General features: G+C 39.6%; 1 protein-coding gene across 13 annotated transcripts in view; it reads right to left on the minus strand.

Annotated features, from left to right (window-relative positions):
• ZCWPW1 (zinc finger CW-type and PWWP domain containing 1) overlaps positions 1-24885 on the minus strand; it is a 41807-nt gene that overhangs the window by 9384 nt on the left and 7538 nt on the right. For 5 of the 13 annotated variants that reach the window (XM_078155556.1, XM_078155559.1, XM_078155554.1 and 2 more), the window contains exons 2-8: positions 16746-16804; positions 14298-14578; positions 13700-13790; positions 12149-12224; positions 11748-11896; positions 3440-3571; positions 2415-2531 (exon numbers count right to left, since the gene is read on the minus strand). In XM_078155556.1, coding sequence (XP_078011682.1) covers positions 2415-2531; positions 3440-3571; positions 11748-11896; positions 12149-12224; positions 13700-13790; positions 14298-14578; positions 16746-16770 — 871 coding nt within the window. In that variant the 5' untranslated portion in view covers positions 16771-16804. Of the gene's footprint in view, positions 1-2414; positions 2532-3439; positions 3572-11747; positions 11897-12148; positions 12225-13699; positions 13791-14297; positions 14579-16745; positions 16805-19964; positions 20064-20490; positions 20527-24885 lie in introns of those variants that run through there. The other 8 variants (XM_020979128.2, XM_020979123.2, XM_020979125.2 and 5 more) reach the window with 8 other exon arrangements.

Here is a 24885-nt window from a genome sequence, read left to right on the forward strand (position 1 = left end):
AAAGAGGTAGTTTCCAGGGGGCAGCCCTGTTAGATACAGCCTTCCAGTGATAAGGTGTGATTTCAAAAAGGGGTAAAAAAGGGGTTATGCCTTTGCCTGTGGTGTGTGTGTGTCTCCTTCCTTTAGCACTGACAGACCCTTTCTCTTTCTCAACTTAAATTTCCCTTAACCACTGGTTCTTTCCTCCAGGCCTACAAACATGCCCAGGCTTCCCCCATTCTTAAAAAAACCTCTCACACAGCCTTGCCATCTCCAGCTTTTCTCTTTCACTACCAAACTCTAGAAATACTCATCTAGTCAGTCAGTCAATAACCATTTATTAAGCACCTTCTAAGCGCCAGGCACTGTGCTAAGTGCAGGGGATATAAAGAAAGGTAAAAGACAGTTTCTGCCCTCAAGGAGCTTACAACCTAATAGGAGAAACAACATGCAAACAACCATGTACAAAACAAGCTGTATACTGGAAAAGTAGATAATCAGTGGAGGGAAGGCGTTAGAATTAAGGAGGATATGAAAAGGCTTCTTGTAGAGGACAGGATTTTAGCTGAGACTTGGAGGAAGTCAGGAGGCAGAGGAGAGAAGGAAAAACAGGATGGAGTATCTTGCAATCTGACATCTGACCACTCGTCTGAAACTGCTTTTTCTTAAGTTACCAAGATTCCTTAAACAGATAGCCTCTGTTCTCCTTCACCTATCTGTAGCTTTTGACATAGCAAACCACCCTCTCTTCCCAATGCACTGGATAGCTAACATAGCACTGCCCCGTTTCAATTCTTCTCTGACTTGTCTGATCAATACTTCTCAATCTTCTTTACTAGATCTTGTTCCATCTTCTTCCCCCGAGGCTATCCCGGTGGCCTTTTTTTTTTCTTTACAGCCCCTCCCTTGGTGACCTCTTCTGCCCAAGAGTTACTGAACACAGCTCCCCTTCACACACTCCTCACATTCTCTACATTCCAGGCAAAAAGGACTGTTCGTCAAAATAGACATTCCATCTCATCCTCTATGTTCACCAGGTTGTCTCCCACAGGGAGAACCCAATCTTTTCTTATCTCTGTTTCTCATATTTAATCTTTCTTTAAGGCTCAACTCCCAGAGGTCCTGGATTTAAATTCTGCCTGTATGATACTGGGCAGGCCCCTTCCCCTCGCAGAGCCTCAGTTTACTCATTTGTAAAACGAGGAGGCTGGACTAAATGGTCCTCAAGGTCTCTTCCAGTCCCAGTATCCTAATAAAACCTTCCCAAATTCCCTCTCTTCTTTTGTTAGTGATCCCATTCTCAGGTTACTTGGTATTTATTTATGTAGCACCCTCTCTGGGCTCCTTTCTAAGAGGAGATTTAAGGGTGGGATCTGCACTCCTAAAATTATAGTCCCTCGAGCTGCTAGCTATGCCCTTACCTTTAGTAATTTGCCAATTGACATCATTAGCTCAAGGCAGAGATATTTACTAAGAGGACACAGTAAGAACAGTAGACATTACCTCCATAAACCTGGGACACACTCTCCCACAAACACACCTGGTGTCTGAGGAACAGTAAGCACAAATTTAGAGTGTATGGGCAGTAATGCTCTGAAAGAGGGCACACGGGCAGCCATCCAAGGGCCACAAAATCCTTCACTTCTAGCGGTCTCATTCCTTTGCTCTTTCCCTGGGCTATTCAGCTCTTCTCTGCCCCCAGAGAAGGCCTGTCTTTTCCCTTCAGGAGGCACTGTCTTCTATGTCTTCTATCCTTTATGGCATCATGGCCAATGGGGAGTAAGAGGAAGTGAAAGGAAGAAAAATCTCCACCCCACCCCCTTGGTGAACAGTAATTCCCTTTCAGGAGCCAGAGTCTTCCTTCGCTGCTGGCCTTTGTCTGGAGTGACTGCAAAGCTAGCAGGGCACAATTTTTAAGGGCCACTAAAGGTGTGGCCAATCTTCAATTAGTCAATGGCAGTTGTCCCTTTCATTTCTAGCAAGGAACCTTTCATCTTCTTAAAGAGATAAAGAAATTATGTCTACACTTACTTTAACCTCATTATCCTACAGGAAAATCATCTCCCCTTCTTATTCCAATCTAATTTGTATATATGTAGAATGTAAGATCTTTGAGGGCTGGAATCATTTCATTTTTGTCCCACCCCCTACCACAGTGCCTTGAACATGATAAGCACTAAATATTTATTGAGATGAGTTGAGATGACAATGGCAAACTCATTTGTTTAAGAGTTTGTTTGATATTGAACATCAGACAGAACAAAGTTATCTTTGTGCATCATCAATGAATAAATCTTATATAATCTTTAACATATGAATGGGAAATGCTTTGTTGAAAAACAGCCTATAAGTTGACATTTATTCTACCTGAACAGTCGAACACATCAAAGGGATGTATACATAAGGAAGAAAACAAATCTTTCCTTTTGTTTTACCTGTATTTTGACTACATGACCAGTCATCTGGCAGGACTGAGGGGTCGATGTTCCCATGTAGTCGTCTCCACTTTTCACACTTGGGGAAGGAGCATTGCACCCAGGCTACACACTGACCTAAAACCAGACATAAGTAAAACGAGACTCTCAGAAATATTCCCTTTCCTAGCTGGTTTTTCTGGAAGTCACAGAACTATCCCATGTTCAGAGCTAGAGAACTTACCTCTCTTCATTTTTCACATACGAAAAAGAAGTCTAGTGAATTTCCAAGGTCACAAAATTAGTTAGTGGCAAAGATGGCATAAGAACACAAATTTCTTGATTCCCAGCCCCAATCAGTTTCTATGGCATCACCATAACCAATCAATCATTAAGCATTTATTAAGCATCCCCACTGTGTGCTAGCTCGGCACTATGCTAGGTGCTGGGGATACAAAGATAGCAATCAAACTGTTCCTACTCTCAAGGTGATCCAATTCGCTTTTGCTGTCAAATAACATTCAACCCCTTTCTCTCTTTTTTTTGTTTGTTTGTTTGGTTTTGGCTAGGCAATGGGGTTAAGTGACTTGCCCAGGGTTACAGAGCTAGTAAGTGTTATGTATCTGAGGCTGGATTTGAACTCAGGTCCTCCTGAATCCAGGGCCGGTACTCTATCCACTGTACCACTTAGCTGCCCCTCAACCCCTTTCTCCAATAAGGATGAGTCTCCCTTATGTTAAGAGCTCCCTAGTGAAGAAGACTCTTTAGGCCCCTCTCCAGAGCTTTGGTCTCCCTTGACATCTCAGCACTGGTAAATTCTTTTTAAGGTCTGACCTTAATCTCCTTCACCAGGTTGCAGCTCACTGAAGCCATCCTTCCCCTTTCCCTTGTTGAACTGAACTGAAAAGATACTAGGGGGGACAGAGGGAGGAACTATGCAATTCAGTCCTCATTGGGTTTCCCATGATTTCTACCTCCTCTCTTCCAACTTCTTGTCTCTTTCCTTTCATACTCAATTTATTTAAATTTTCTGTGTCTGAACTCACTGAAATTGCTTGTCCATTCTCCCCCAGCTTCTTCCTGATCACTGATCTGGGTGTAGCCTTGCACTATTTTCCTTGGTTGGCCCTTCCGTCTGTGCTTATAATCACTTTTGGTTAACTCAGGTTTCTCATCTTCTAGGAAGATAACAAAACAAAACACAGAAAATAAAGTTGGAACTTCCTTTAAAAAAATATAAATTAAAAAGGCAGATGGAAAAAAAATGACAATTAGAACACAATGTAAATCCCAGAAACAGAATCAAATGCATATAAAAGATTAGTGTATATAGCAAACTAGTACACATAAAAAATGGGAGAATACTTATTTTTTGGCAAATTGGATAACAATAGAGCCTATATCAGATTTCGTGCCTTCTTGGGGTGGGGGAGGGGAGGAAAGGGGAGAAAATGTGGAACTCAAAATCTTATGGAAGTGAATACTGAAAACTAAAAATAAATAAATAAATTTTAAAAAAAGGAATAGTAATATTAGAAATAGGTCAAAGGGTGACAGACAATCTAAGAATTATTGGACCATCTATGATCAGAGAAGATATGGATACCATATTTTAGGAAATGATAAATTAGAAGTGTTCAGAAACTCTTAGAACCAGAGGACAAAATTAAAACAGAATCTACCAGTCACGTCATAAGCAAAATCTAAAGCTTCCAGATAAAAGAAAGAAAAATACTGCAAGTAACCAAAAAGAAGAAATTCAAATATCAAGGAGCCACAATTAGGACTGCACAAGAATAAGTACTTAGCTACCACTACAAAAGCTTAGAATATGATATTCCAAAAGGAAAGAGATAATGGTTTACAACCAAGAATACATATGGCAAAACTAAGTATAATCCTATATGGAGGGGAAAATGGTCCTTTAATGGAATAGAGGATTTCTAAGCAGTCCTGATGAAAAGGCCAGAACTGAATACACAGACATTTGGAAACAGAAATGCAGGCACCAAGAGAAACAAAGAAAGGCAAACGTATTTGTTTAATTGAGAGGGAATACATGAAGATGAATAGCTTACATGTTAATGGAGTGATAAGAAACCATTTCTTCTCAGAACCCTATTATCTTTAAGGGTCATTGCAGCTCAGTCTCAGTTGTGTCTGACTCTATGTGACCCGTGGACTTGTCCGTGGGGTTTTCTTGGCAAAGATACTGGAGTGGTTTGTCATTTTCTTCTCCAATGTGCCCCCAGTTTACAGATGAGAAACTGAGGCAAATAGGGGTTAAATGGCTTGCCCAGGGTCACACAGATAGTAAGTGTCTGGGGCTAGATTTGAACTCATCTTTCTGACTCTAGGCCAAGTGCTCTATCCACTGCACTACTTAGCTGCCCCTAAAGTGTCACAGAAAAAGGTTAAATTGGTAGAGGGTGGTTTCAATTTGTTTTAATGGTCATAGGAGAAGACAAAAATGGGAGGGAGAGATAAAAAGGACTATATGGGGAGGAAAGGAAGAAGAGGAAGGAAATCACTATTACCTAGTTGAGCCATCAGATGAAAAGTACATAGCCATGGAGGAAGGGGTGGGGGGAAAATGGGCCTCCTATGAACCTCGCTTTCATCTGAATCAGATAACAGAAGATTGAATGCAATTGGCCATACACACAGATCTCAGTATAGAAATACATTAAATTCAAGAGGGAAATTGGAAGAAAAACAGACAAAGAAGGGGTAAAGAAGGGTCCTAAAAAGGAAGACAAGAAGGGAACAAACATAAGCAAAACGATCTTGAATGTTGGAGGGAGAAGTATGAAGGAAGATTAAAAGAAAAGGAAGAACTGTTCGTACTGTTTGACCACTTATCTATTAGAAAATGATTTTTGGTTATACATGTCTATGCCTGTTACTTTTTAAATCTAACCTTTATCAGAGAAATTTGATAACTGTATCCCATTTTCCCCCCATTTGACTGCTTCATATCTTTCCTAGGTGAATTTTGTTTATGCAGATACAAAAACTGTGAATGCAGTATTAGTAAGTAGGCTAAAACAACATATTAGAAAGATTTTGCACTATGGCCAGGTTCTTGGGTTTATACCAGGAACGCAGAGCTGTTTCAAAATACGAAAGGTATATAAATATAAAAACACATGTTAATAACATACATAATAAAAACCATATGATTATATCAATAGATGCTGAAAAGGCTTTTGACAAAATCTAGCTCTGATTTCTATTAAAATTTTAGAAATCATAGACATAAGTGAACCTTTCCTTAATATAGTAAATAGCATTTATCCATATCTAAGAACAAACATCACATATAATGGAAAAAGTTAAAGGTCTTTCCAATAAAATCAGAGGTCAAGCAAGAATGCCCATTACCACTACCACTATTTAACTTAGTGCTAAAAAGCTAGTTATAGAAATAAGAAAAGGAAGCTGAGGAGAAAAAAAAAACATAAATAAAGGGAAAACAAAATCATCTCTTTTTACAGATGATATGATGGTATACTTAGAGAACCCTAGAAGGTCATCTATAAAATAATTGAAAAAAAACTTCAGTAAAATTACAGGATATAAAATAAATCCATATAAACCATCAGCATTCCTATTTATAAGCAACAAAACACAGTAAAGAACTTAAAAGAGAAATTCCATTCAAAATAACTACAAAAACTATAAAATATTGGGAGCATACCTTCCAAAATTTATCCAAGGACTACAAAAAACTCTTTTGCAAAAATACATTATTTTTTAATTGCAGATATATTCATTGCACATGGTTAGATTGAGCCAATATGATAAAAATGACAATACTATCTAAATTAATTAGTTTATTCAATGCCAATCAAATTCCTCAAAAAATGTTTTATAAAATAACAAAATTCATACCAAGTAACAAAAAGACCAAGAATCTTAAGGCGAATAATGAAAAATAAGTGGGAAGGAAAAGGAACTATCAGATCTCAAACTGATGCAAAGCAGTAATCATTAAAATGATTTGGTACTAGTTTGAAAAATAAGGGAAGTCAAACAGTGGAACAGATTAGCTACAAAACATACAGAAGCAAATAAACACACTAACATAGTATTTGATAAACCCAAAGATTCCAATGACTGGGGGAAAGACTATTTGATTAAAAAACAAAAACAAAACAAAACAAAAAACCAAACTGTTGGGAAAGCTAGACAGAAACTAGGTCTAGACAAACACTTCTTCACAACATATGCCAAGATAAGCCCCAAATGGATACGTGACTTACATATAAAAAGTTATAGAGGCTTCTGGGAAGATGGCAGAGTAGGTCAGAAAATTCCAAGCTCTCCAGATCTCACCCACAAACAAGATAAAATAATGCCTCAGGGCAAACATAGAGCAGGTAAAAATAAACAAGAGTTGAGGTAGAACAGTGGTCCTCCTGGGACAACTGGAGAAGATTCAAAGAAAAATTCCAGGAGAGAAGTTTGGCCCCCGTGAAAAGTAAATACACCCAGGCTAGTTCCTCTGAAAGAGCAAGTGGTGAGCCCTGGGGCTTGCTGGGTTGGGAGGTAGCCTCCGCCTCAGCCACAGGAACTTTCACCACCTGGCAAGTGCAGGGAGTTGGGTGCCTTAGCTGGGGAAGACTGAGGGAACTTCTGCTGATAAGGAACACCAAACCCAATTGTGCCGCCAAGTTGAGGCCCTGGGTGAAAAGGAACCAGCATGTATCTGGCTGAGTGCAGAAGCAGTGGGGCAGGGATACCGCTGGCTGTGGGCACTTATAGGAGGGCAGAGTTCTTGGTTTAGGTTCCAGACCAAAGAGGAGAACTGAAGGAGAATCTGAACCCAGAGGCACTATCTCCCATACCCAAGAACTAGAGGTGATTACAAAAAATAAGCTGCTATAAAAAAAAAATTGAGCAGGCAAAAGAGAAAGAATCCAACTACAGAAAGTTACTATGGGAATAGATAAGACTGAGGTTCATCTTCAGAGGATATTGAAGCAAAAAAAGCCTCTCTTACCCCAAAGAGTAATGTCAAATGGTGACCTGACCAAAAAGAATTCACAGAACTTTAAAAAAGACTTTAAAAATCAAATGAGAGAGACTGAGGAAAAAAATTTTAAAATAAGAACAATCCAAGAAAAACAAGAAGATTATGAAAAAAAATTAACCAATTAGAAAAAGATTTTAAGGAAGAAAATGATTCCTTGAAAATCAGAATTGGGCAAGGGGAAGCCAGCGAAATTATGAGACTAAGAAATAACAAAATAAAATATAAAAAATGAAAAAATAGAAGAGAATATGAAACATCTCAACTGATGAGATGAGAAAAACAACTGATATGGAGTACAGATCAAGAAGAAAAAAATATACGAATAATCAGATTACCAGAAAGCTATGATCAAAAAAAGAATCTTGATACAATAATACAAGAAATAATTAAAGAAAACTGTCCTGAAGTGTTAGAACAAGAAGGGAAAGTAGAAACAGAAAAAATACACCTGAAAGAGATCCTATGAGGAAAACCTACAGGAATATCATAGTTAAATTCGGAAACCCCCAGCTCAAAGAGAAAATATTATACAGCAACAAGGAAAAAAACAATTTAAATATGGCAGTGCCACAGTTAGAATCACACAAGACTTAGCAGCAGGGACACTAAAAGTCCATAGGTCTTGGAATACTATATATCAAAGAGCAAAAGAACTGGGGTTGCGGCTGAAAATATACCTGGCAAAGTTAAACATAATCCTGAGTGGGGAAAAAAAAGACATTTTAATGAACTGTCAGATTTCCAGGATACTATTAAAAAAAAAGACAACAAAATACCAACAATCTGGACTTAATAGAAGATTCAACATAAAAGATCCAAGAGAAATATAAGGTACATATCAAAAACTAATTATGAGGGACTCAATAAGGAACCAAAAGGAAAAGGTAAAAAGAGTAATTATATAAATGAGGTATGAGAGGAAGAACTGACATAGAGGAATTAGATGGGGGAGGAAGGCTAGTAGTTCTGGAACCCTACTTTCATTGGGAATGTATAGATCTACAAGGGTACAAAAGTCTTCTAAATTCAGAAAGAAATAAAAGGCTAAGGGGATAGGGAGGGGGATGAAGATAAGGGAGGGATTTTTAGATGGGAGGGTGAGGGAAGAGGATAAGGAGGGGTACAGGAGGGGTTTTTAGATTAATGGGAATGGGAGGATTAGGGAGGGATCCTTGGAAGGACTGGTAGGAAGGAGTAATAGGAGGGCAAGGTAGTGGGCAGAAGTAAAGCAGAGGAGTCAAAAAGGATAGGAAACCAGAGATACACACAAACATAAAATAAAGATCAGGAGTAGAATTTATTAGGGGAAAAAAAAAAGCAGGGGTAGTAATCATGATTTCAGACAAAGTTAAAGGTAAAATAGATATAATCAAAAGAGAAAAACAGGAAACTACACTATATGTCAGCCATATTAACAATATTATTTTAGACTATTTAAAATAAGTAGACAGTATAAGGGTTGGAATATTGCTATGGTGTAGGAAATTACGAGTTGGTAGACTTAGAAAAATATGGAAAGACTTGGACTTACAAAGGATGAGGTTATCCACCCTCAGAGAAACAAAGGACAAATAAGTATAATATGGTCTTACGTAGATGCATATGAATATATGTTATACATGAGTATAATTATAGATATCTAAGTATATGTATGTATGTATATATGTATATGTATCTTTGTGTGTATGTGTATATATTTATATCTATATAGATATCTATCTATAAATACATCCACGCTTAATTGTAACCTTAGGGGAGAGGGAAAGGTGGGGGGAGAACAAAATAAAAAATGAACAGCAGAGAACAAAAGAAAATTTATATAGAAGCAAAGAAAAGATGAATAGCTCTGAACACAACAGGTAGTATTTATCATAAAGGCTCTCTCGAAATAGTATTTATCATTGCATGTTTTGAATCTTCTCTTATATTCTGCTGTGCACATGACAATGCTTTTTTCCTTTTCTTATTTTGTATTTAATTTTTAATACTTAAGTTTACAATGTTTCTTTTTCTTTTCTTACTGTGTGTTTGTTTTAGCATTTAAATTTAAAATAAATAAATTTTTTAAAAAGTTACACCACAAACAAATTAGAGGAACAAGGAAGAAGTTTCCTTCTGATCTATGGATAGGGGAACATTTCATGACTCATGACTAAACAAATGATAGAAGTTCAAGATACGAGGTCAATTCTGATTATACAAAATGTAAAAGTTTTTCGTACAAACAAATCCAATGTAGTAAAAATTAGAAGGGAAACAGGTAACTAGGAAAAAAAATCTTTACTAGTGTCTCCAATAAGTCTCATTCCAAGATATGTAAGGAATTATACAAGACTAAGAGCCATTCCCCCAAAAATAAATGGTCAAAGGATACGAGGCAGTTTTCAAAGGAAGAATTGCAAGCTATCAATAGTAATATAACAACTTGCTCTAAATCGCTAATAGAGAAATGCAAATTAAAGCAACTACGAGGTTCCACCTATCAGACGGGCAAAGACGGCAAATGCGATGTTCATATATGTACAGGTGAAAAAAATTACTTAAGTGATAAAATGCAATATTGTTATAACTATAGGAAGATAGTCACTCTAATATATTTTTTCTTGGAATGATAGATTGGTGCTGACATTTTGAAGAACAGTACAGGAATCTGGAACAAAAGTCACAAAATCAATCAATTCTACTTCAAGAACATCATTTCAAAAGTATCATAAAAAGCAAAAAGGATCTGTGTAAAAATATTCACATTCTTCTTGTAATAACATACTGGAAAAAACCTCTAACTTTAGCAATTTCTTCTTCTGAGAACTGCTGAATAATTGTGCATATTAATATAATAGGATGGTACCATCAAATATTGTAAATATGAAGCATAGAAGGAAATATGGAAAGATCTTTACTGAGTGATAGAGGATAGGGCTGTAAAGGAGCTCTCATCTTTTTTACAACTTAGTCTTGTGGGGTTCTCTACAGCACTGAGAGGTTAAGCGACTTAAGTAAGACTAAGTGAAACAAAGCAAATTCAGCAGAACCAGAACTGTATGTGCAATGACTACAAATTAAAAAAAAAAAAGGGGGGGAGTTGGGAAGAAAGGGAATTGATCAGTACCTACCTGATCAAATGACTCCCTCCCAACCCAGTTGATGAAATCGGAGTAGGAAGGTAAAAGAGATAATGAGACAATCTATCTGTTAAGGAGCCAAATAAAGCATAAGAGCTTATAATGGGTTACCCCTTTATAAGGTGGAGAGGACTTCTCCAATCAAAATTGATGAGATTAGAAGATAGCTAGCCACTGGTGGACCAAAGATTGGCCATACTCCTGGTGTTTCTTCAAAAGATAAGATACACTGGCTAAGGAGGGAATAGAGGCCAGAGATAGCTCAGTGGCTGCAGAAAAGAAAGCTAACTATGGAGGGAGAACCCAGCACTTGAGAGGAAACAGTTTCTTGACTCTTGGGGGAGGGAGAGGGTAGAATTTCTCCACACTAACATAGTGACATCCTTCAACAGAGTTCTTCCACCAGTAGGAAACACTGTACTTAGCTCTAAAGAGTGTGATCTCTGATGTTGTGCAGTCATTTCAGTTTGCATTCAACTTTTCATGAACCCATTTGGGGTTTTCTTAGCAAAGATACTGGAGTGGTTTTCCATTTCCTTCTCCAGCTCATTTTACAAATGAGGAAACTGGGGCAGCTAAGTGGTGCAGTGAACAGAGCACTGGCCCTGGAGTCAGAAGGACCTGAATTCAAATCTGATCTCAGACCACATACTTGACACTTACTATCTGTGTGACCCTGGGCAACTCACTTAACCCCAATTACCTCGCCAAAAAAAGAAAGAAAGAAAGAAAAAAAAAACAAATAAGGAAACTGAGACTAACAGGGTTAAGTGACTTGCCCAGGGTCACACAGCTACAGGAAGATGAGTCTTTCTGACTTCAGGCCTGGCCCTCTCTCCACTGCGCCACCTAGCTGCCAAGACCCAACTGTGTTCTCTATGAATCTAGAAGAGCCAGGTTTGGTCACTGGGCCTTGAGCCATAGAAAAAACCAGACCCACCTGAAGGATCTGCCCAGCAGATGTGATATACTGAGGGAGAGTACTACAGCTTAGGCGATATAAAAACAAAAAGATATCAGTAAAAATTTATTTTTGAAAAAATAAGAGCAGATAGAAGGAGAGAAGGTCATAACAATGGTCTAATCGTTTCTTGTCCAAACCCGTATATCCCTATCTGCTGTTTCCCCAGCTCCCTAATACATCAGAAATAGCTCCCAAGCTTAATATTAAGGGGGTTGCCTGTTCATACTTACTTGCTTCTTTTCTTTTCTTGCTTAAGGAAAGTTTGTTCTGTTTCTTCTCAGAGGGTAAAGGATCTGATGTGGATGACTGGGTCCCAGGAACAATCTTATCTTCTGTAGACACAGGGATATCAGTGGAATGAGATATCCCCGGCAGCTTCCTGGAAATATAATTTTTGAGGAAAATGGCAGAAAGCAGTAAACTGTAGTATCCTCACCTTTAAAGAACTCAAAGGCATAGGAATTAAGGAAAACCAAGGAATTCTCAACTCCCTACGACTCCACCGGCTTCTTCTGCAACCCAGACAAACAGGGGTATCTCACAGACTAAGCAGCCTCTGGGAAGGAGTGTCCCACTCACGAAAGGTAAGCCCACTCTTGGGATGTACTCTGCCTCACTGGGATAAACTTACCTATCCACATCAGTAGTAGTAGTACTTGTCTCCTTTGCCCCTGGGGAATATTCAATGCGTTGAGCATGTGAAGTCTCTGGAAAAACCAAGGCCCCAGTCCATCCCCACAAAATCATAACACTGTAAACAATAAGTTTCTGGAGGAAGATAAGTACCCCTTTCTCTCCTGGATACCTTGGATTAAACTGTCTCCTATTCCTGGAACAGCCAGCCCCTGACCATTTGCCAAATCAAATAATTACCAAATTTTGCAGTTGGAAAGGATCTTGAAAGTTATCTAGTCTATTATGTACCTGACCAAGAATCTAATTCTTCTAGTGACAGTAAATTCATGAACTCCACTTTTGTATAGCTCTAATTCTTTAGAGAGAAGAGGTATGGCATGTGGAGGACAAGCCTGAAAGTCAGAAAGATTTGGGTTCAAGCCCTGCCTCTGTCACATACAAACTGTATGACCAAAGGCATACAGATTATCTTTCAACAGCCCAGACAATCCTCTAAGACTGTAAATTATAGAAGAGTTGCTGATCTGCCGTAGTGCAGGGTTTCCAAACCAGAAATTCCCCATCCTAATGAAATCACAAGTCTGCACAAAATATTCACACATGCCTGTATGTATGTATATGCGTATAAGCTTTTCCTATTCTAAACCAAAATCATGCCCCTTTAGTTTTCAATAACTTTAAAACTAATTTGTTCCAGGAAGTTTTTCAGAATGATTTGAAACCATCTGTTCCCACATCCCAGAGTGGTGCCAACTTTATGTCAATATTTGGGTATAGTAGTAGTCACTGATATTCCATTTCATAACCCCTTGTCCATCAAGCCCCTTCTGCAAGAGGATATTGATTTGAAAGATACTGAATACACACACACACACATACACAAACATTTTCTTGGGCTCATAACCTAATTGAAAAGACATCATGGACTGGACCAAAAAGATGGTCTAGTAACTATTTTTTTTTGGATTAACTTCCCTTCCATCCCTATAGAATCAAGTCAATAAGGATATACTAAGGCATCCTGGGAAAGAGAGAACTAAGGCACTGGGAGGACTGGGAAGCTTACTGCTAATCTTCGAATACCTGAAAGGCCATTATCCATCTCCTCCTAAGTAATGTAATCACAAGAAAAGAGACTTAATCCATGGGTAAATAATTTATGTTAGATGATCAATCTGCCAATCTCACCTAAAGGGCTTTAAAAAATGGATTCATTCAGGGCAGCTAGGTGGTACAGTGAATATAGCCTTGGAATCAGGAGGACCTGAGTTCAAATCTAGCCTCAGACACCTAACACTTACTACCTGTGTGACCCTGGTTCACACTTAACCTTGATTACCTAAGCAAAAAAAAAAATGGGCTCATTCTCGGATAGTTTGGTTATAATACTGTCTAGTGGTTCAGGTATAAACTAGATGGTCTTTCAAGCTCCCTTTGAGAATTTCTCTATTCTGTACGTACCAGAGTAGGGGGATAGAGGAGCTGCTAAGCCTACTCTTGCTCAGTCACCTGCCACTTTGCCCTCCCCACCTCCAACCTCTCCTACCACAGGTCACATCCAGGCACTCCTGCAGGGACTTCTTAAGCACGCACTGGACAATCTCTTCAAACTGTTCATTGGTGAGACTTGGGGTCTCCTGGAGAGATAGAGAAAGAGAGAGAGAGAGAGAGAGAGAGAGAGAGAGAGAGAGAGAGAGAGAGAGTGAGTGCTCTGAGACTCCCATTTTCCACCATGGGCAGGCAGACATTTTTGGAAAGGAACTCACAGAGCTGAGGGCATGGGGTTAATTCATCTAAAATTTTCCTGGACCAGTTCCAGGCCTGCTAGGAAGCCAAAGTGGAGAAAGGACTTAAAAAGTATTCCCCCTATCTCCTTATTCATAAGTACTAGGACCAAAACTCTTTTATATAATAAGATAAATAAGGGATTAAAGTTGTGGTAGGAGGGAGAGAGATTATATATAAGAATGAATGCCCCAAAAGTTAAGGGGTAAGGGAGAAAGACCAGGAAATAGGAAAGCAAAGAAAGCTAGGTCATCTCCTACTTTGCAGAACTCTGCACATGAGAGGTTATGGGAGAAGCTGTCCTGCCAGAGGACAGGGAGAGAAATGGCATGATCTCCACCAGGCTGAATGGAAGGTACCTTTTCTGTTTTCCTCTCATTTCCTTTAGTGTCTTGTTCTTTGCTGGTCTTGGTAGCTAGGGGCCCCTTCCCCTCCTTGTCACTTCCTGAACTCTTTCTTGTGACTTTCTCCTTTTTCTTCTTCTGTATCTTGTCTTTTAGCTGGTCTTGTCTGGCATTTTCCTCAGGGAGCCCCATCTCTTGAGTTTCCTCATTTTCGGGGGCATCCAGAGAGGAAGGCATCATGGTGCAGGCTTTCTGTCCAGGTGGGGTAAAGGCCTTCTTTTGCCCATTCCCACCTTCTGAAATTGAAATTTGGTCATTTAGCAGTATTTAACATTTATCCAGGAGCTTATATAAAAGTGACAAACATAGACATTCAGTTAGCTAATTTATGCAAATGTGAGGGAAATACTGGTTTTCAAAAGAGTACTGATTTTATCTTTGTGTGATATTTTATTTAGTTCTCTTATGCCATTACTAGAGGAAATGTCTATAGGTAGCATTTTATGTAAGTAGGCTGTTGGTACTCTCTTTCCTACCCAAGATTAAGTTGGAACTCTTCTTCCAAGTCTTGTCTTCCATTCCCTTCAGTGTGTCTTTAAAATATAAAGTTCAAACACCTTAGCATGATATTCTGGTTCCAAGCAGCATCTATGGCAATTTTTCCTTGTATTCCTTTCCATGGACCTTATACACTTACAACAGTTTGCTATTTACTTTGCTCATGTACTTCCTACTTTTCTCTGCCAACAGAACTTACCAATGCTCAGGTAAAATATCATTTCCTTCCTGAAGATTTAATGATTCTCTAAATGGAAATAATCTCTAACAAACTTCTGGAGCAATCTGTTTGCATCTCTCTGAATGACATTTATTACACTCTACCTTGCATTATAGGTATCTGTAGGTGCCTTTATCTCCCCTACTCAACCTCAAGCTACATGAGAGCAGAAAAATGCCATCCAGGTTTCCAGCTTCTCTGTTCTAGTAAAACTGAACCCTTCTCTGCTTCTGAATACGTACCTGTTCTCTCGTGACTCCAAGCCTTCACTTAGACTGCTCATTATGCCTAAAATGTCTTTCTTCTCTTTCCCTGAGTGCTGAATTCTTACCTATCCCTTAAAGCGCCAAAAGGACAGCACTCCACAGCAGCTAGAGAGCCAGCTTGGATGACTGACTTTGGAGTCCCACCTCTGACCCCTACCCACCATGTGTGTTTAACTACTTAGGGCTTTAGACAACTCTCCAGGGCTAAAACTTGAAGAGAAAGTGCTGACCTGCATTGTTTGAGAAAATTTCTTCTCCTAGGAGTTCCCTATACTAATGAAATGACAAGTCCAGTCCCTATCCATATCCCATTAAAGTCCAACCCAAATGCAACCTCCTCCACAAAGCCTTCCCTGATCCCCTCCTGAGCACTACCCTCCCTAACAGTAATAGCTGACATTTATATGTAGCATTTTAAAGTCTGCAAAAATTCTTTCCATACATTATCTCATCTGAGCCTCAATCCTCCAAATTACAACAAATACAATTGTCCACACTTCACAGAAGAAAAAACTGAAGCTAAGATAAGTGAAGTGAGTGATTGACATGACCAGTAAGTATCAGAGGCAGGATCTGAACCTAGAACGTCCTGATTTCAGGCCCAGCACCCTATCCATTAAGTAAAATTTCCTCTCTTCTCAAACCCCACATGGCACTGGTTTGATAACGGTCTAATGAAATTATTATGTGATACTGTATCTGTGGATATTTGCCACATCCAACTACTCCACCCTGAGTCCTTCCACCTTCTTCTCTTCTCTTCATCTCCAAGTAGTTGTGTCTTAAAAGTAAAAACTGGGGTCTCTCCTATACTCAGAATAGAATCTGGGACAGGGATGGGGAACCTGCACCCTCAAAGTCACATGTGGCCTCTAGGTCCTCAAGTGCAGCCCTTTGACTGAATCCAAACTTCACAGAACAAATCCCTTTAATAAAAGGATTTGTTCAGAAAAACTTGAACTCAGTCAAAGGACTGCAACCAAGGCCACATGTAGCCTCGAGGCTGCAGGTTCCCCACCCCAATCTAGGACATGATGAAAATTCAGTCACTGGTACCACAGGAGAAAGAAAACAGGCCTAGACAAAGCTGGATCACAGAAGCACAGATTTAACAGTTGGAGACTTTAAAAGCCACCGATTCCAATTCCCTCATTTTACAGGTGAGGAAAACTGAGGCAAACAGAGGTTAAGTGATTTGCCAAGGATCACACAGCTAGAAAGTATCCAAAGCAGGACTCTAACAGTTGTTTTCCTGATTTCAGGCCCAGTTCTACCCACTGTACCACCCAGCCGACTTTTTTTTTTTTTAGTTGCTGAAAGGGTTGTTCTTAATGGAAAAGAGCTTCTGGATGGTCAGGGACTAGGAAAAGGAAAAAAAATGGTATTAAGGAAAAGAAGCATCTCCTACTTTTGACTTACCTTTGTTCTTTAAGGTTGCCATCATTTAGCTTAAATGCTATGACTACCTTCTCTTTCTGCTGAAAAAATGAAAAAGAAATTAAATGTTAATTATTCAAAAACAGACATGAATTTTGCTTTCCCTTCAAATCATTATCAGGGAAAAATTTCTTATAGAAAAAGGAAGCATCGTTATTTCTAGAATTCCACATCTTCAGACTTCAATGATTCCCATTCTGCCCAAGCCCAGGATCTGTAGCTCAAAGGCCAAGCCAGCTTTCTTCCTGATTACTCCTGCAGACTGGAAAGCCTGAGATACCTCCTGAGATAACTGCAGGGGGTCAGCTTCCCCCATTATCCCTGCTCCCCTTTTCCCTTGCAGTTAGAAAGCCCTTTCTTATTGTCATTAGGATAAAGTCTTTTTCTTCAATTCCTAACTGAGAACTTAGAGTAGGGAAAACCCAAGTCAGAACACAAAACCGACAAGTTTCTACACAAACAAAATCAATGCAATTACAGCTAGAAGGTAAACTGGGGGAAACTTTTTTCTAGAAAGTTTCTTTGATAAAGGTTTGATATTTAAGTTACATAGAGAAATATACAAATACATGTGAATAAAAGTCATTCCCAATAGGTAAATGTTCAAATATGAAAAGTCAGTAAGTATTCAACTCTTTTTAAATTTTTCTTGGCTGGGGGGCAGCTAGGTGGTGCAGCGGATAGAGCACCAGGCCTGAAGTCAGGAGTACCTTAGTTCAAATCTGGCCTCAGATCAACTTATCACTTACTAGTTGTGTGACTCCAGGCAAGTCACTTAACCCCAATTGCCTTTAAAAAAAAATTTTTTTAAAAATTTAAAAAATTTTCTTGGCTGAGACAATCAGGGCTCAGTGACTTGCCCAGCGTCACACAGCTAGTGAGTGTCAAGTGTCTGAGGCCAAATTTGAACTCAGGTCCTCTTGACTCCAAGGCTGGAGCTCTGTCCACTGCGCCACCTAGCTGCCGAGCAAAAAGTATTAAAAAGAAGAAATGAACACTATCAACAACCATATAAAAACATTCCAAATCACAAATAAGAAAAAAGCAAATTAAAAAAATTCTGAGGTTCTACCTGGTAAATGTTTAACAACTGGCTCTTCTCATCCCTCCACCCCCAACTCTACCCACAACACACATTTCAACATAATTTGCATTATTAACACCTTCCTTATAACTTCCTTAAGTCTAGCCAGAGGTTCCCAAAGTGGGCAATACTGCCCCCTGCAGAGTGCTGGAATGATGGGGAGGTGGTAGTAGCCTGAGGTGCAACTGAGGGGTGTTGAATGAAAAGGGGGCAGTAGAAGCTAAGAAGAGGAGATATGAAAGTTTTGAAAAACCGTTGGTACATATTTCATCTGCTGTGTAATGGAGTTAGGCATAGTGATTACATTATTTTCCAAATAAACACACAAATGCAAGTTATAACTGACCAATGGTCAAGTCCTGCAACAGGTCTTAACAAGCAAGTGTTGGCAGGCAAACATTGTCAGGAAGTCCAGCGTGCATGGGCAGGAATATGTGCATGCAATGACTTGTTCATAATACAATACTATATGATTACATGATGCAATATTGCATCATCAAAATTTCAGTGCAGGAAAAAACCCACAAGTTATTAAATTTAAGATGCATCATTTCAAAAACAATTCATATTTTTTGAAATGATGCAATTAAAAAAACAAAAACATTAAAGGATTAAAGAAAGTAGATTTCCAGGAGGGGCACTGAGCATTTTTTTTTAAAAGGAGAGGTAGGCCAAATAAGTTTGGGAACCTCTGATCCAGACAATCAACAAAACAGATCAAGCCCTGATTTGTTACAACATTTGCCTATTTTGATTTCCAAGGTGTAAATGCTTATTCTGAAAATTAAATTGCTTTGTAAGAGTCAGTATGAGCCGGCTCTAGCACATCACTAACGTCATACCTAACTACCCATCAGATCAGCAAACGTAGCAAAAAAAGAAAATGACAATTGTTGGTGGGATTGTGGGGCAACAGGCACACTAACTAACATGTTGTTAGTAGAGCTATTAAGTGGTACACTCATTCTGGAAAGTTCCAAAGAACTCTGCCCCAACTGTAACGAAACCCTGCAAACCTTTTGACCCGTAACACCTCTACTAAGCCTATACCTCAAAGAGATCAAAGACAGACAGGAAGAGAATCCCTATGAACAAAAATATTCATAGCAGCATTTTTTGTTGTAGCAAAGAACTGGAAACAGGATAGAGATGCGGCATTTGGGAATGACTGAACAAATTATGGTATATGAATGTAATGGAATACCATTATATTGTAAAATATGACAAAAGAATTCAGAGAAGCCTGGGATTGTATGAACTGTTGCAGAGTACAGAGAGCAGAACCAGGAAAAACACATTTATAAAAAATACAAATTTATACAAAATCTATATTAATATTGTAAAAGAAAATAATCGTGAAAGGCGTAAGAACTCTGACCAACAGAATGACCAATCATAAATCCTGAAGGCTGCTGCAGGAGAGCTACAAGTTAATGTATATACGGATATTTACTTTAAAGCTCCAGCAAGAACAAATACACAAGCATTTCCTGACACTTCTGGAACATACTCTCCCATATGTCACCCCCATCCTATGGGAGAACTTAATCCTATTCCCATACTGCACTGGTCCCACCAATATACCTACACATGTAAAGGCAGCATGGCTGCCTAGTGCAGGGGTGGGGAACCTTGGGCCTCAAAGCCACATGTGGCCTACCAGGTCCTTGGGCGTGGCCTTTTGACTAAGTTCAAGTTTTACAGAAGAAACCCTTTTATTAAGGGGATTTGTTTGGATTCAGTCAAAGGGCCACATTTGAGGCCCTAGAGATCCACATGTGGCCTCAAGGCTGCAGGCTCCCCACCCCTGGCCTAGTGAGTCCTTCCACTGAGGTCCCAAAGGTCACTCCTAAAAATTTCTCTTTTTCCTCAACGGATCAATACTGCTCTGGCTACAAAATCTAGCCTGAATTCTAGCTCCTAGGGTCCTGTGACTCACTCTCCCACCCTTTGAAACTCAAGGTCACAGACTCTGCTTCCTTCAAATAGAATGGAAATAAAATTTAAAAACAAAAAAACCCCCCAAAAACCTAACAGACAGGTCGAGGACCAAAGACCATTTTTCAGGGCTATATGGCTTTCTAGAGGAAAGATGGAACGAAGACCCTCCCTCTTACCCCAAGGTCACTCACCAGGAGCTGTGAGGCAGGACATCACCCCATGAAGTGGCAACGAGGAAGGAGCTGATACTGCCAGGCGTTTTTAATGCTCTGAAGCCAATCAGAGCACTTCTCCTTTACCATGTGGTTAGCCAGCCAGAACTACTTACAGAGTGTCTAGACAGGCTCTCCAAGGCATTTTCCTTACACATCGTCAGGATTCTGCTGGGGAGAAGCCACCTCCCCAGAGACCACCACCCTCCAAGTGGTGAGGTTATACTGGGCAGATGCTAGACCCCCTTACGCTAAATTAACATGGATCTACCCCAAAATATAATCTGTTCATTGTAGCTTCTGGCCAAGAAGGCTGCTGAGGCAGCTAGGTGGCGCAGGGGCCAGAGCCTGTAGTCTCAAAGACTTGAGTTCAAATCATACGCTGGCTCTGTGTGACCTTAGGCAAGTTATTTACTTCACTTTGCCTTAGTTTTCTCATCAGTAAAAAAAAAAAAAAGTTCCTCACTCAGTAAAATAGCATGTAACTTACCTCAAAGAAGTGTCTTAAGCTACCATTACTGCAATTCTGCAGAAGAATGAGGGTGAATGAAATTAGGCTACGGAAGTTACTTGAACGTAAATGGAAAACAGTCTACCCCTTACCAAATTAGGACCAGAAGAATATGAACATAAATCAGGAAACAGAGACACTATGGCTATATTTTGAATATACACATGCATGTTTTCAGAAAACAGATCAAAACTTCATTCATTCATTCATTCTTATTTATTTATTTATCCATTTATTTGTTTGTTTGTTTATTGATTGATTGATTGATTGCTTTTAGGCAATGGGGGTTAAGTGACTTGCCCAGGGTCACACAGCTAGTAAGTGTCAAGTGTTTGGTGTGAGGCCGGATTTGACCTCAGGTCCTCCTGACTTCAGGGCCGGTGCTCTATCCCCTGGGCTACCTAGCTGCCCCTCTTCATTCACATTGAAACCGTGTGCAAAATGTATTTTTGGAGCTCAATTATTTGGATGAACAGGGGAGCACTAATTAGTCCTTCAGAGATAACAAAATAGTATAACTTTGGGGATCCTAGACCATGTTATAATAATATAAATCTATCTGCAAATGCTTTTGTAATAGCTCAACTTAGTCTGAAGGTATGGTGTGAGGAGAAGTAAAATTTTAAAATGAAAATCTTTATCAAAACACCACTTAAGAAACCATGAAGGAGTTGTTACTGATTGCTCAAATAACTGATCCTTTGCTTTGCCTGGTTCAAAAAGGTAGAGAATAGCAAAAATAAATGAATAAATAAGAATATCACAAACATTTCATCTCTCTGGGACCTGAATACTACTAGTTGGTCAGCTAACTCTTCAAATTTCAACATAAACCCTAATGTGATGCTCGGAATTTTGATGTTTTCTTTTGTGTCTTAACTGAAAACGAAGAATCTTAAATGTGATGGTTTGAAGTGGTAATATAAAAAGTCTAGGATACGTCTATCACTTCTCACTGGGACTATTAAAATTGAGGAGAATATAAAGAAGAGGAAGGGGGAGACGGAGAGGGAGAAGAATAGGAAGAGGGAGAGGGGGAGAAGTAAAAGGGAAAGAAGAGGAGATTGTGAGAAATGCTTCAAAGAATTAAGAGAGATGCTCTTAACCTGAGTCCCTAAATCTGTTTAATATCTTGATGGTGGTTTCCTTTGTAATCCTCTGTATCTCACTTAATGCATTTAAAAACATTATTCTGATGAGTGCTTAGCCCTCACCAGACAGCCAGAGGGGTCCGTGATACAAAAAAGGTTATCAACCCTTGCTTTAAGCAAGGAGTTATATTCATTTGAGAAATATTTTGCTAAACTCAACTCAGGTGAACAAAAAATCTGAATACATCAATTTTTCCTACTAAAACCCTGTTTAGGATATGCATCGTGTCTCCCTGACACATCTTTCCCTCTTAATCTTCACAGCAAATGTATTCACCTCTGTTTTTAAGCTTCCTCTCCTGAGAGAATACAATTAACCATGAGATGTATTCCAAAAAGCTAAGAAGCTGACTAGGTTTCTTTTAAATATGCTCTCAGATTTCCTTTAGCATGTGAGTCTAACCTCATTTGAGAACAGATAATTTTCATGGCTGATTTAACTAATAGTATTCAACTACTCAATGGAATCTGCAATTTGATTGATTATTTAGAGGCAGTAGTATTCCACATCTGCATGTCTTAAAGAAGTACTAGTAAAACGTTAGTACTGAAAATATGAGGGGGATTGTGGAAAACTGGCTCCAATTAGGGTATAGAGGTATGGTGCACCATACAGACAGAATCACCTCTAGATTCTTCTACCCAAAAATCCACAGATGGATACCCAGTCCTGAAGAGATGTAGGTCGAGAGGAAAGAGAAGGGAAGGAAAGGCAAGGAAAAGAATAAGCATTTATATATAAGCTCCTACTATGTGCCAGGCACTGTCCTAGGCACTTCATTATTATTATCTTTTTTTTTGGCTAGGCAGTGGAGTTAAGTGACTTGCCCAGGATCACACAGCTAGCAAGTGTTATGTGTCTGAGGTCACATTTGAACTCAGGTCCTCCTGAATCCAGGGCTTGAGCTCTAATCTACTGCACCACCTAGCTGCCCCTGTACTAAGCACTTTAAAAATATATTATCTCATTTGATCCTCACAACAGCCCTTCAATGGTGATATTATTATCCCAATTTTACAGTTGAGGAAACTCAGGTAAACAGAGGTTAAGTAACTTGCCCAGGATCACATAGTTAGTAAGTATCTGGGGCATAATTGAATTTGTCTTCCTAACTCCAGGCTCAGCACTCTATCCACTGTGCTACCAGATGCTTCAAAAGTGAAGAGGTCAAGCATGAAGCACAGAGGTCAGTGGGCCACGTTGGAGCCTTCAAGCATTCCTAGCACTCCCTCCTGAGATTAGCAGACCCACACCCTGCCCAGCCCAGCTTAGCCTAGTCAAACCAAGTGAAGCAAAGCCCAAGCCTTCCCTGAGACACTTGGCTGTTGGAGGGCAACTTTGGGGTATTCTGTGAGAGTCCAGCCCTGCACTCTGTGCCTGACCCTGCTAAGGAATGTTACAGAGTTCCCTGAACTTCTCTTTTTGAGTTGCCATATTTTTCAGAAACACTGGACCCAGAATATACTGGAAGTCCTGAATGTGTCAAGAAGCTGACATAATTTGTTGTTTGCATCCCAGACTGGACTCCCTGTGTGTTCTTGGGAGTCAAGACAGGCATCAGTCAACCTGCACTAGGCTGAGAAACTGCTTGTGCAGCTGGGACCCTTGCAGATAAGCAAACCATCATATCTTCACGGTCTAGCAGTCTCCAAGGGAAAAGAACACAATTTTGGCCATTGTCTTGGTCCTCCCCTGCAGGAGGGGTTTTGTCCTTTTTCCACCTTTACGACACCTTTCCCCCTTTCAGGCCATGCCCCTTTAGGTGGAGATTTGTGTCTCCTCCTCCTTCCTTTGTTATATTGTTCTAAATATGCAAACTTCCATATGGATTTTGAATTTTTGGGGTTCCACACTCATGTTCATTCCTTTTGTAATAAACCTAGTTTTCATGTAAGTTATATGAAACTGTGATTGTCTGTTGACAACCCAAACAGCACCTTAGCCCAGACTGAACCTTCCCCCAGCTTCTGGCTGGTTGGCTGGCTGAGCCTGGCTTCAGAGAGAGGAGCCTCTAGGTATTCCAGGCTAAGCCAAACAGGGCCCAAGACTGACCTGGTTCTAACAATACCCAAATACAGCGGTAGCTTAGAAGAGAGATCAGCTTCTGGGCTTTCTAAGAAGGATACAGCATAGCACCAATGGCTAGAACTCAAATGCAGAAGAAAGGCCCTAAGCAAAACCCAGCCTGAGCAGTCTGTCTGGAAAGCCTATGGCAGGAACCTAGCCACAAGAGAAGCTCTTGATCAGATGAGCCTGAGGGGAGGGAGGTCCCTAGGCAGAGCCTACACAGGGAGAAGTCCTAGAATCCTACCATAAGAAGGAGCCCTGAGGCAGAGTCCAGCACTGGGGCAGCCCCAGAGCCCCTCGAAGGAAGGTCCTAGTCTGGCCAACTAAATTCAGAACCAGAAAGGCCTTCCTACATCATTCAGTTACAGAACTTGACACAGCAGCAGTCCCCCCACAAGAAATCCAAAGAAAATTCCAACCACCACAAAGAAATATTTTGATTTGAAAGACACCTTGAGGATTAATGTCAACGTGGATATTGACCCCATAACAAGTAAAGCTTCAGATAAAAAAAATGTCCTAGACACATGGAATGTAAGAGTTACCATGAGGAAATGAAACAAAATACAGAATTAGGAAGAATGCTAGAAAGGAAACAACAGGGAAGAAAACTGACACTAGAAAACTCAGTCAAAAGTGGCCACTTAAGAACTGAATGCCCTGAAAATTAGAATGGGTTAGATAAAAAACAATGACTCAACAATACAAGAAATATAAAACAAATTATTTTTTTAAAAATTGGAAGAAGAAAAGGAAAAATAGTATCAAAAACAACTGACCTGGAAAAGAGAAGAAACAATTAAAGAATTATTGGACTACCTATCTGAAAATTATTATAGCAAAAAACAAGTCTGGTTACCATATTTCAGGAAAATATAAATGAAGGTTGCCCAGAACTATCAGAAGCAGAGGGCACAGTAAAAACTGAAGTCATCGCCAGAGAGAAACTTCAAAATGAAAGTTCCCAAGAACATCACAGTCAAAATTCAGAGCTTCCAGGAGCCACAATAACGGCAAGAAGGGGAGGGAAAATTATTAAATGCCTTCTATGTGCCAGGCACTGTGCTAGGAACTTTACAAATATCTCATTTGATCCTCACAACAACCCTAAGAGGTAGGTGCTATGATTATGATCCTTATTTTACAGTTGAGGAA

This window comes from Phascolarctos cinereus, unplaced genomic scaffold (assembly GCF_003287225.1).
Source record: "Phascolarctos cinereus isolate Bilbo 61053 unplaced genomic scaffold, phaCin_HiC Scaffold_5;HRSCAF=322, whole genome shotgun sequence".
Taxonomy (NCBI): Eukaryota; Metazoa; Chordata; class Mammalia; order Diprotodontia; family Phascolarctidae; genus Phascolarctos; species Phascolarctos cinereus.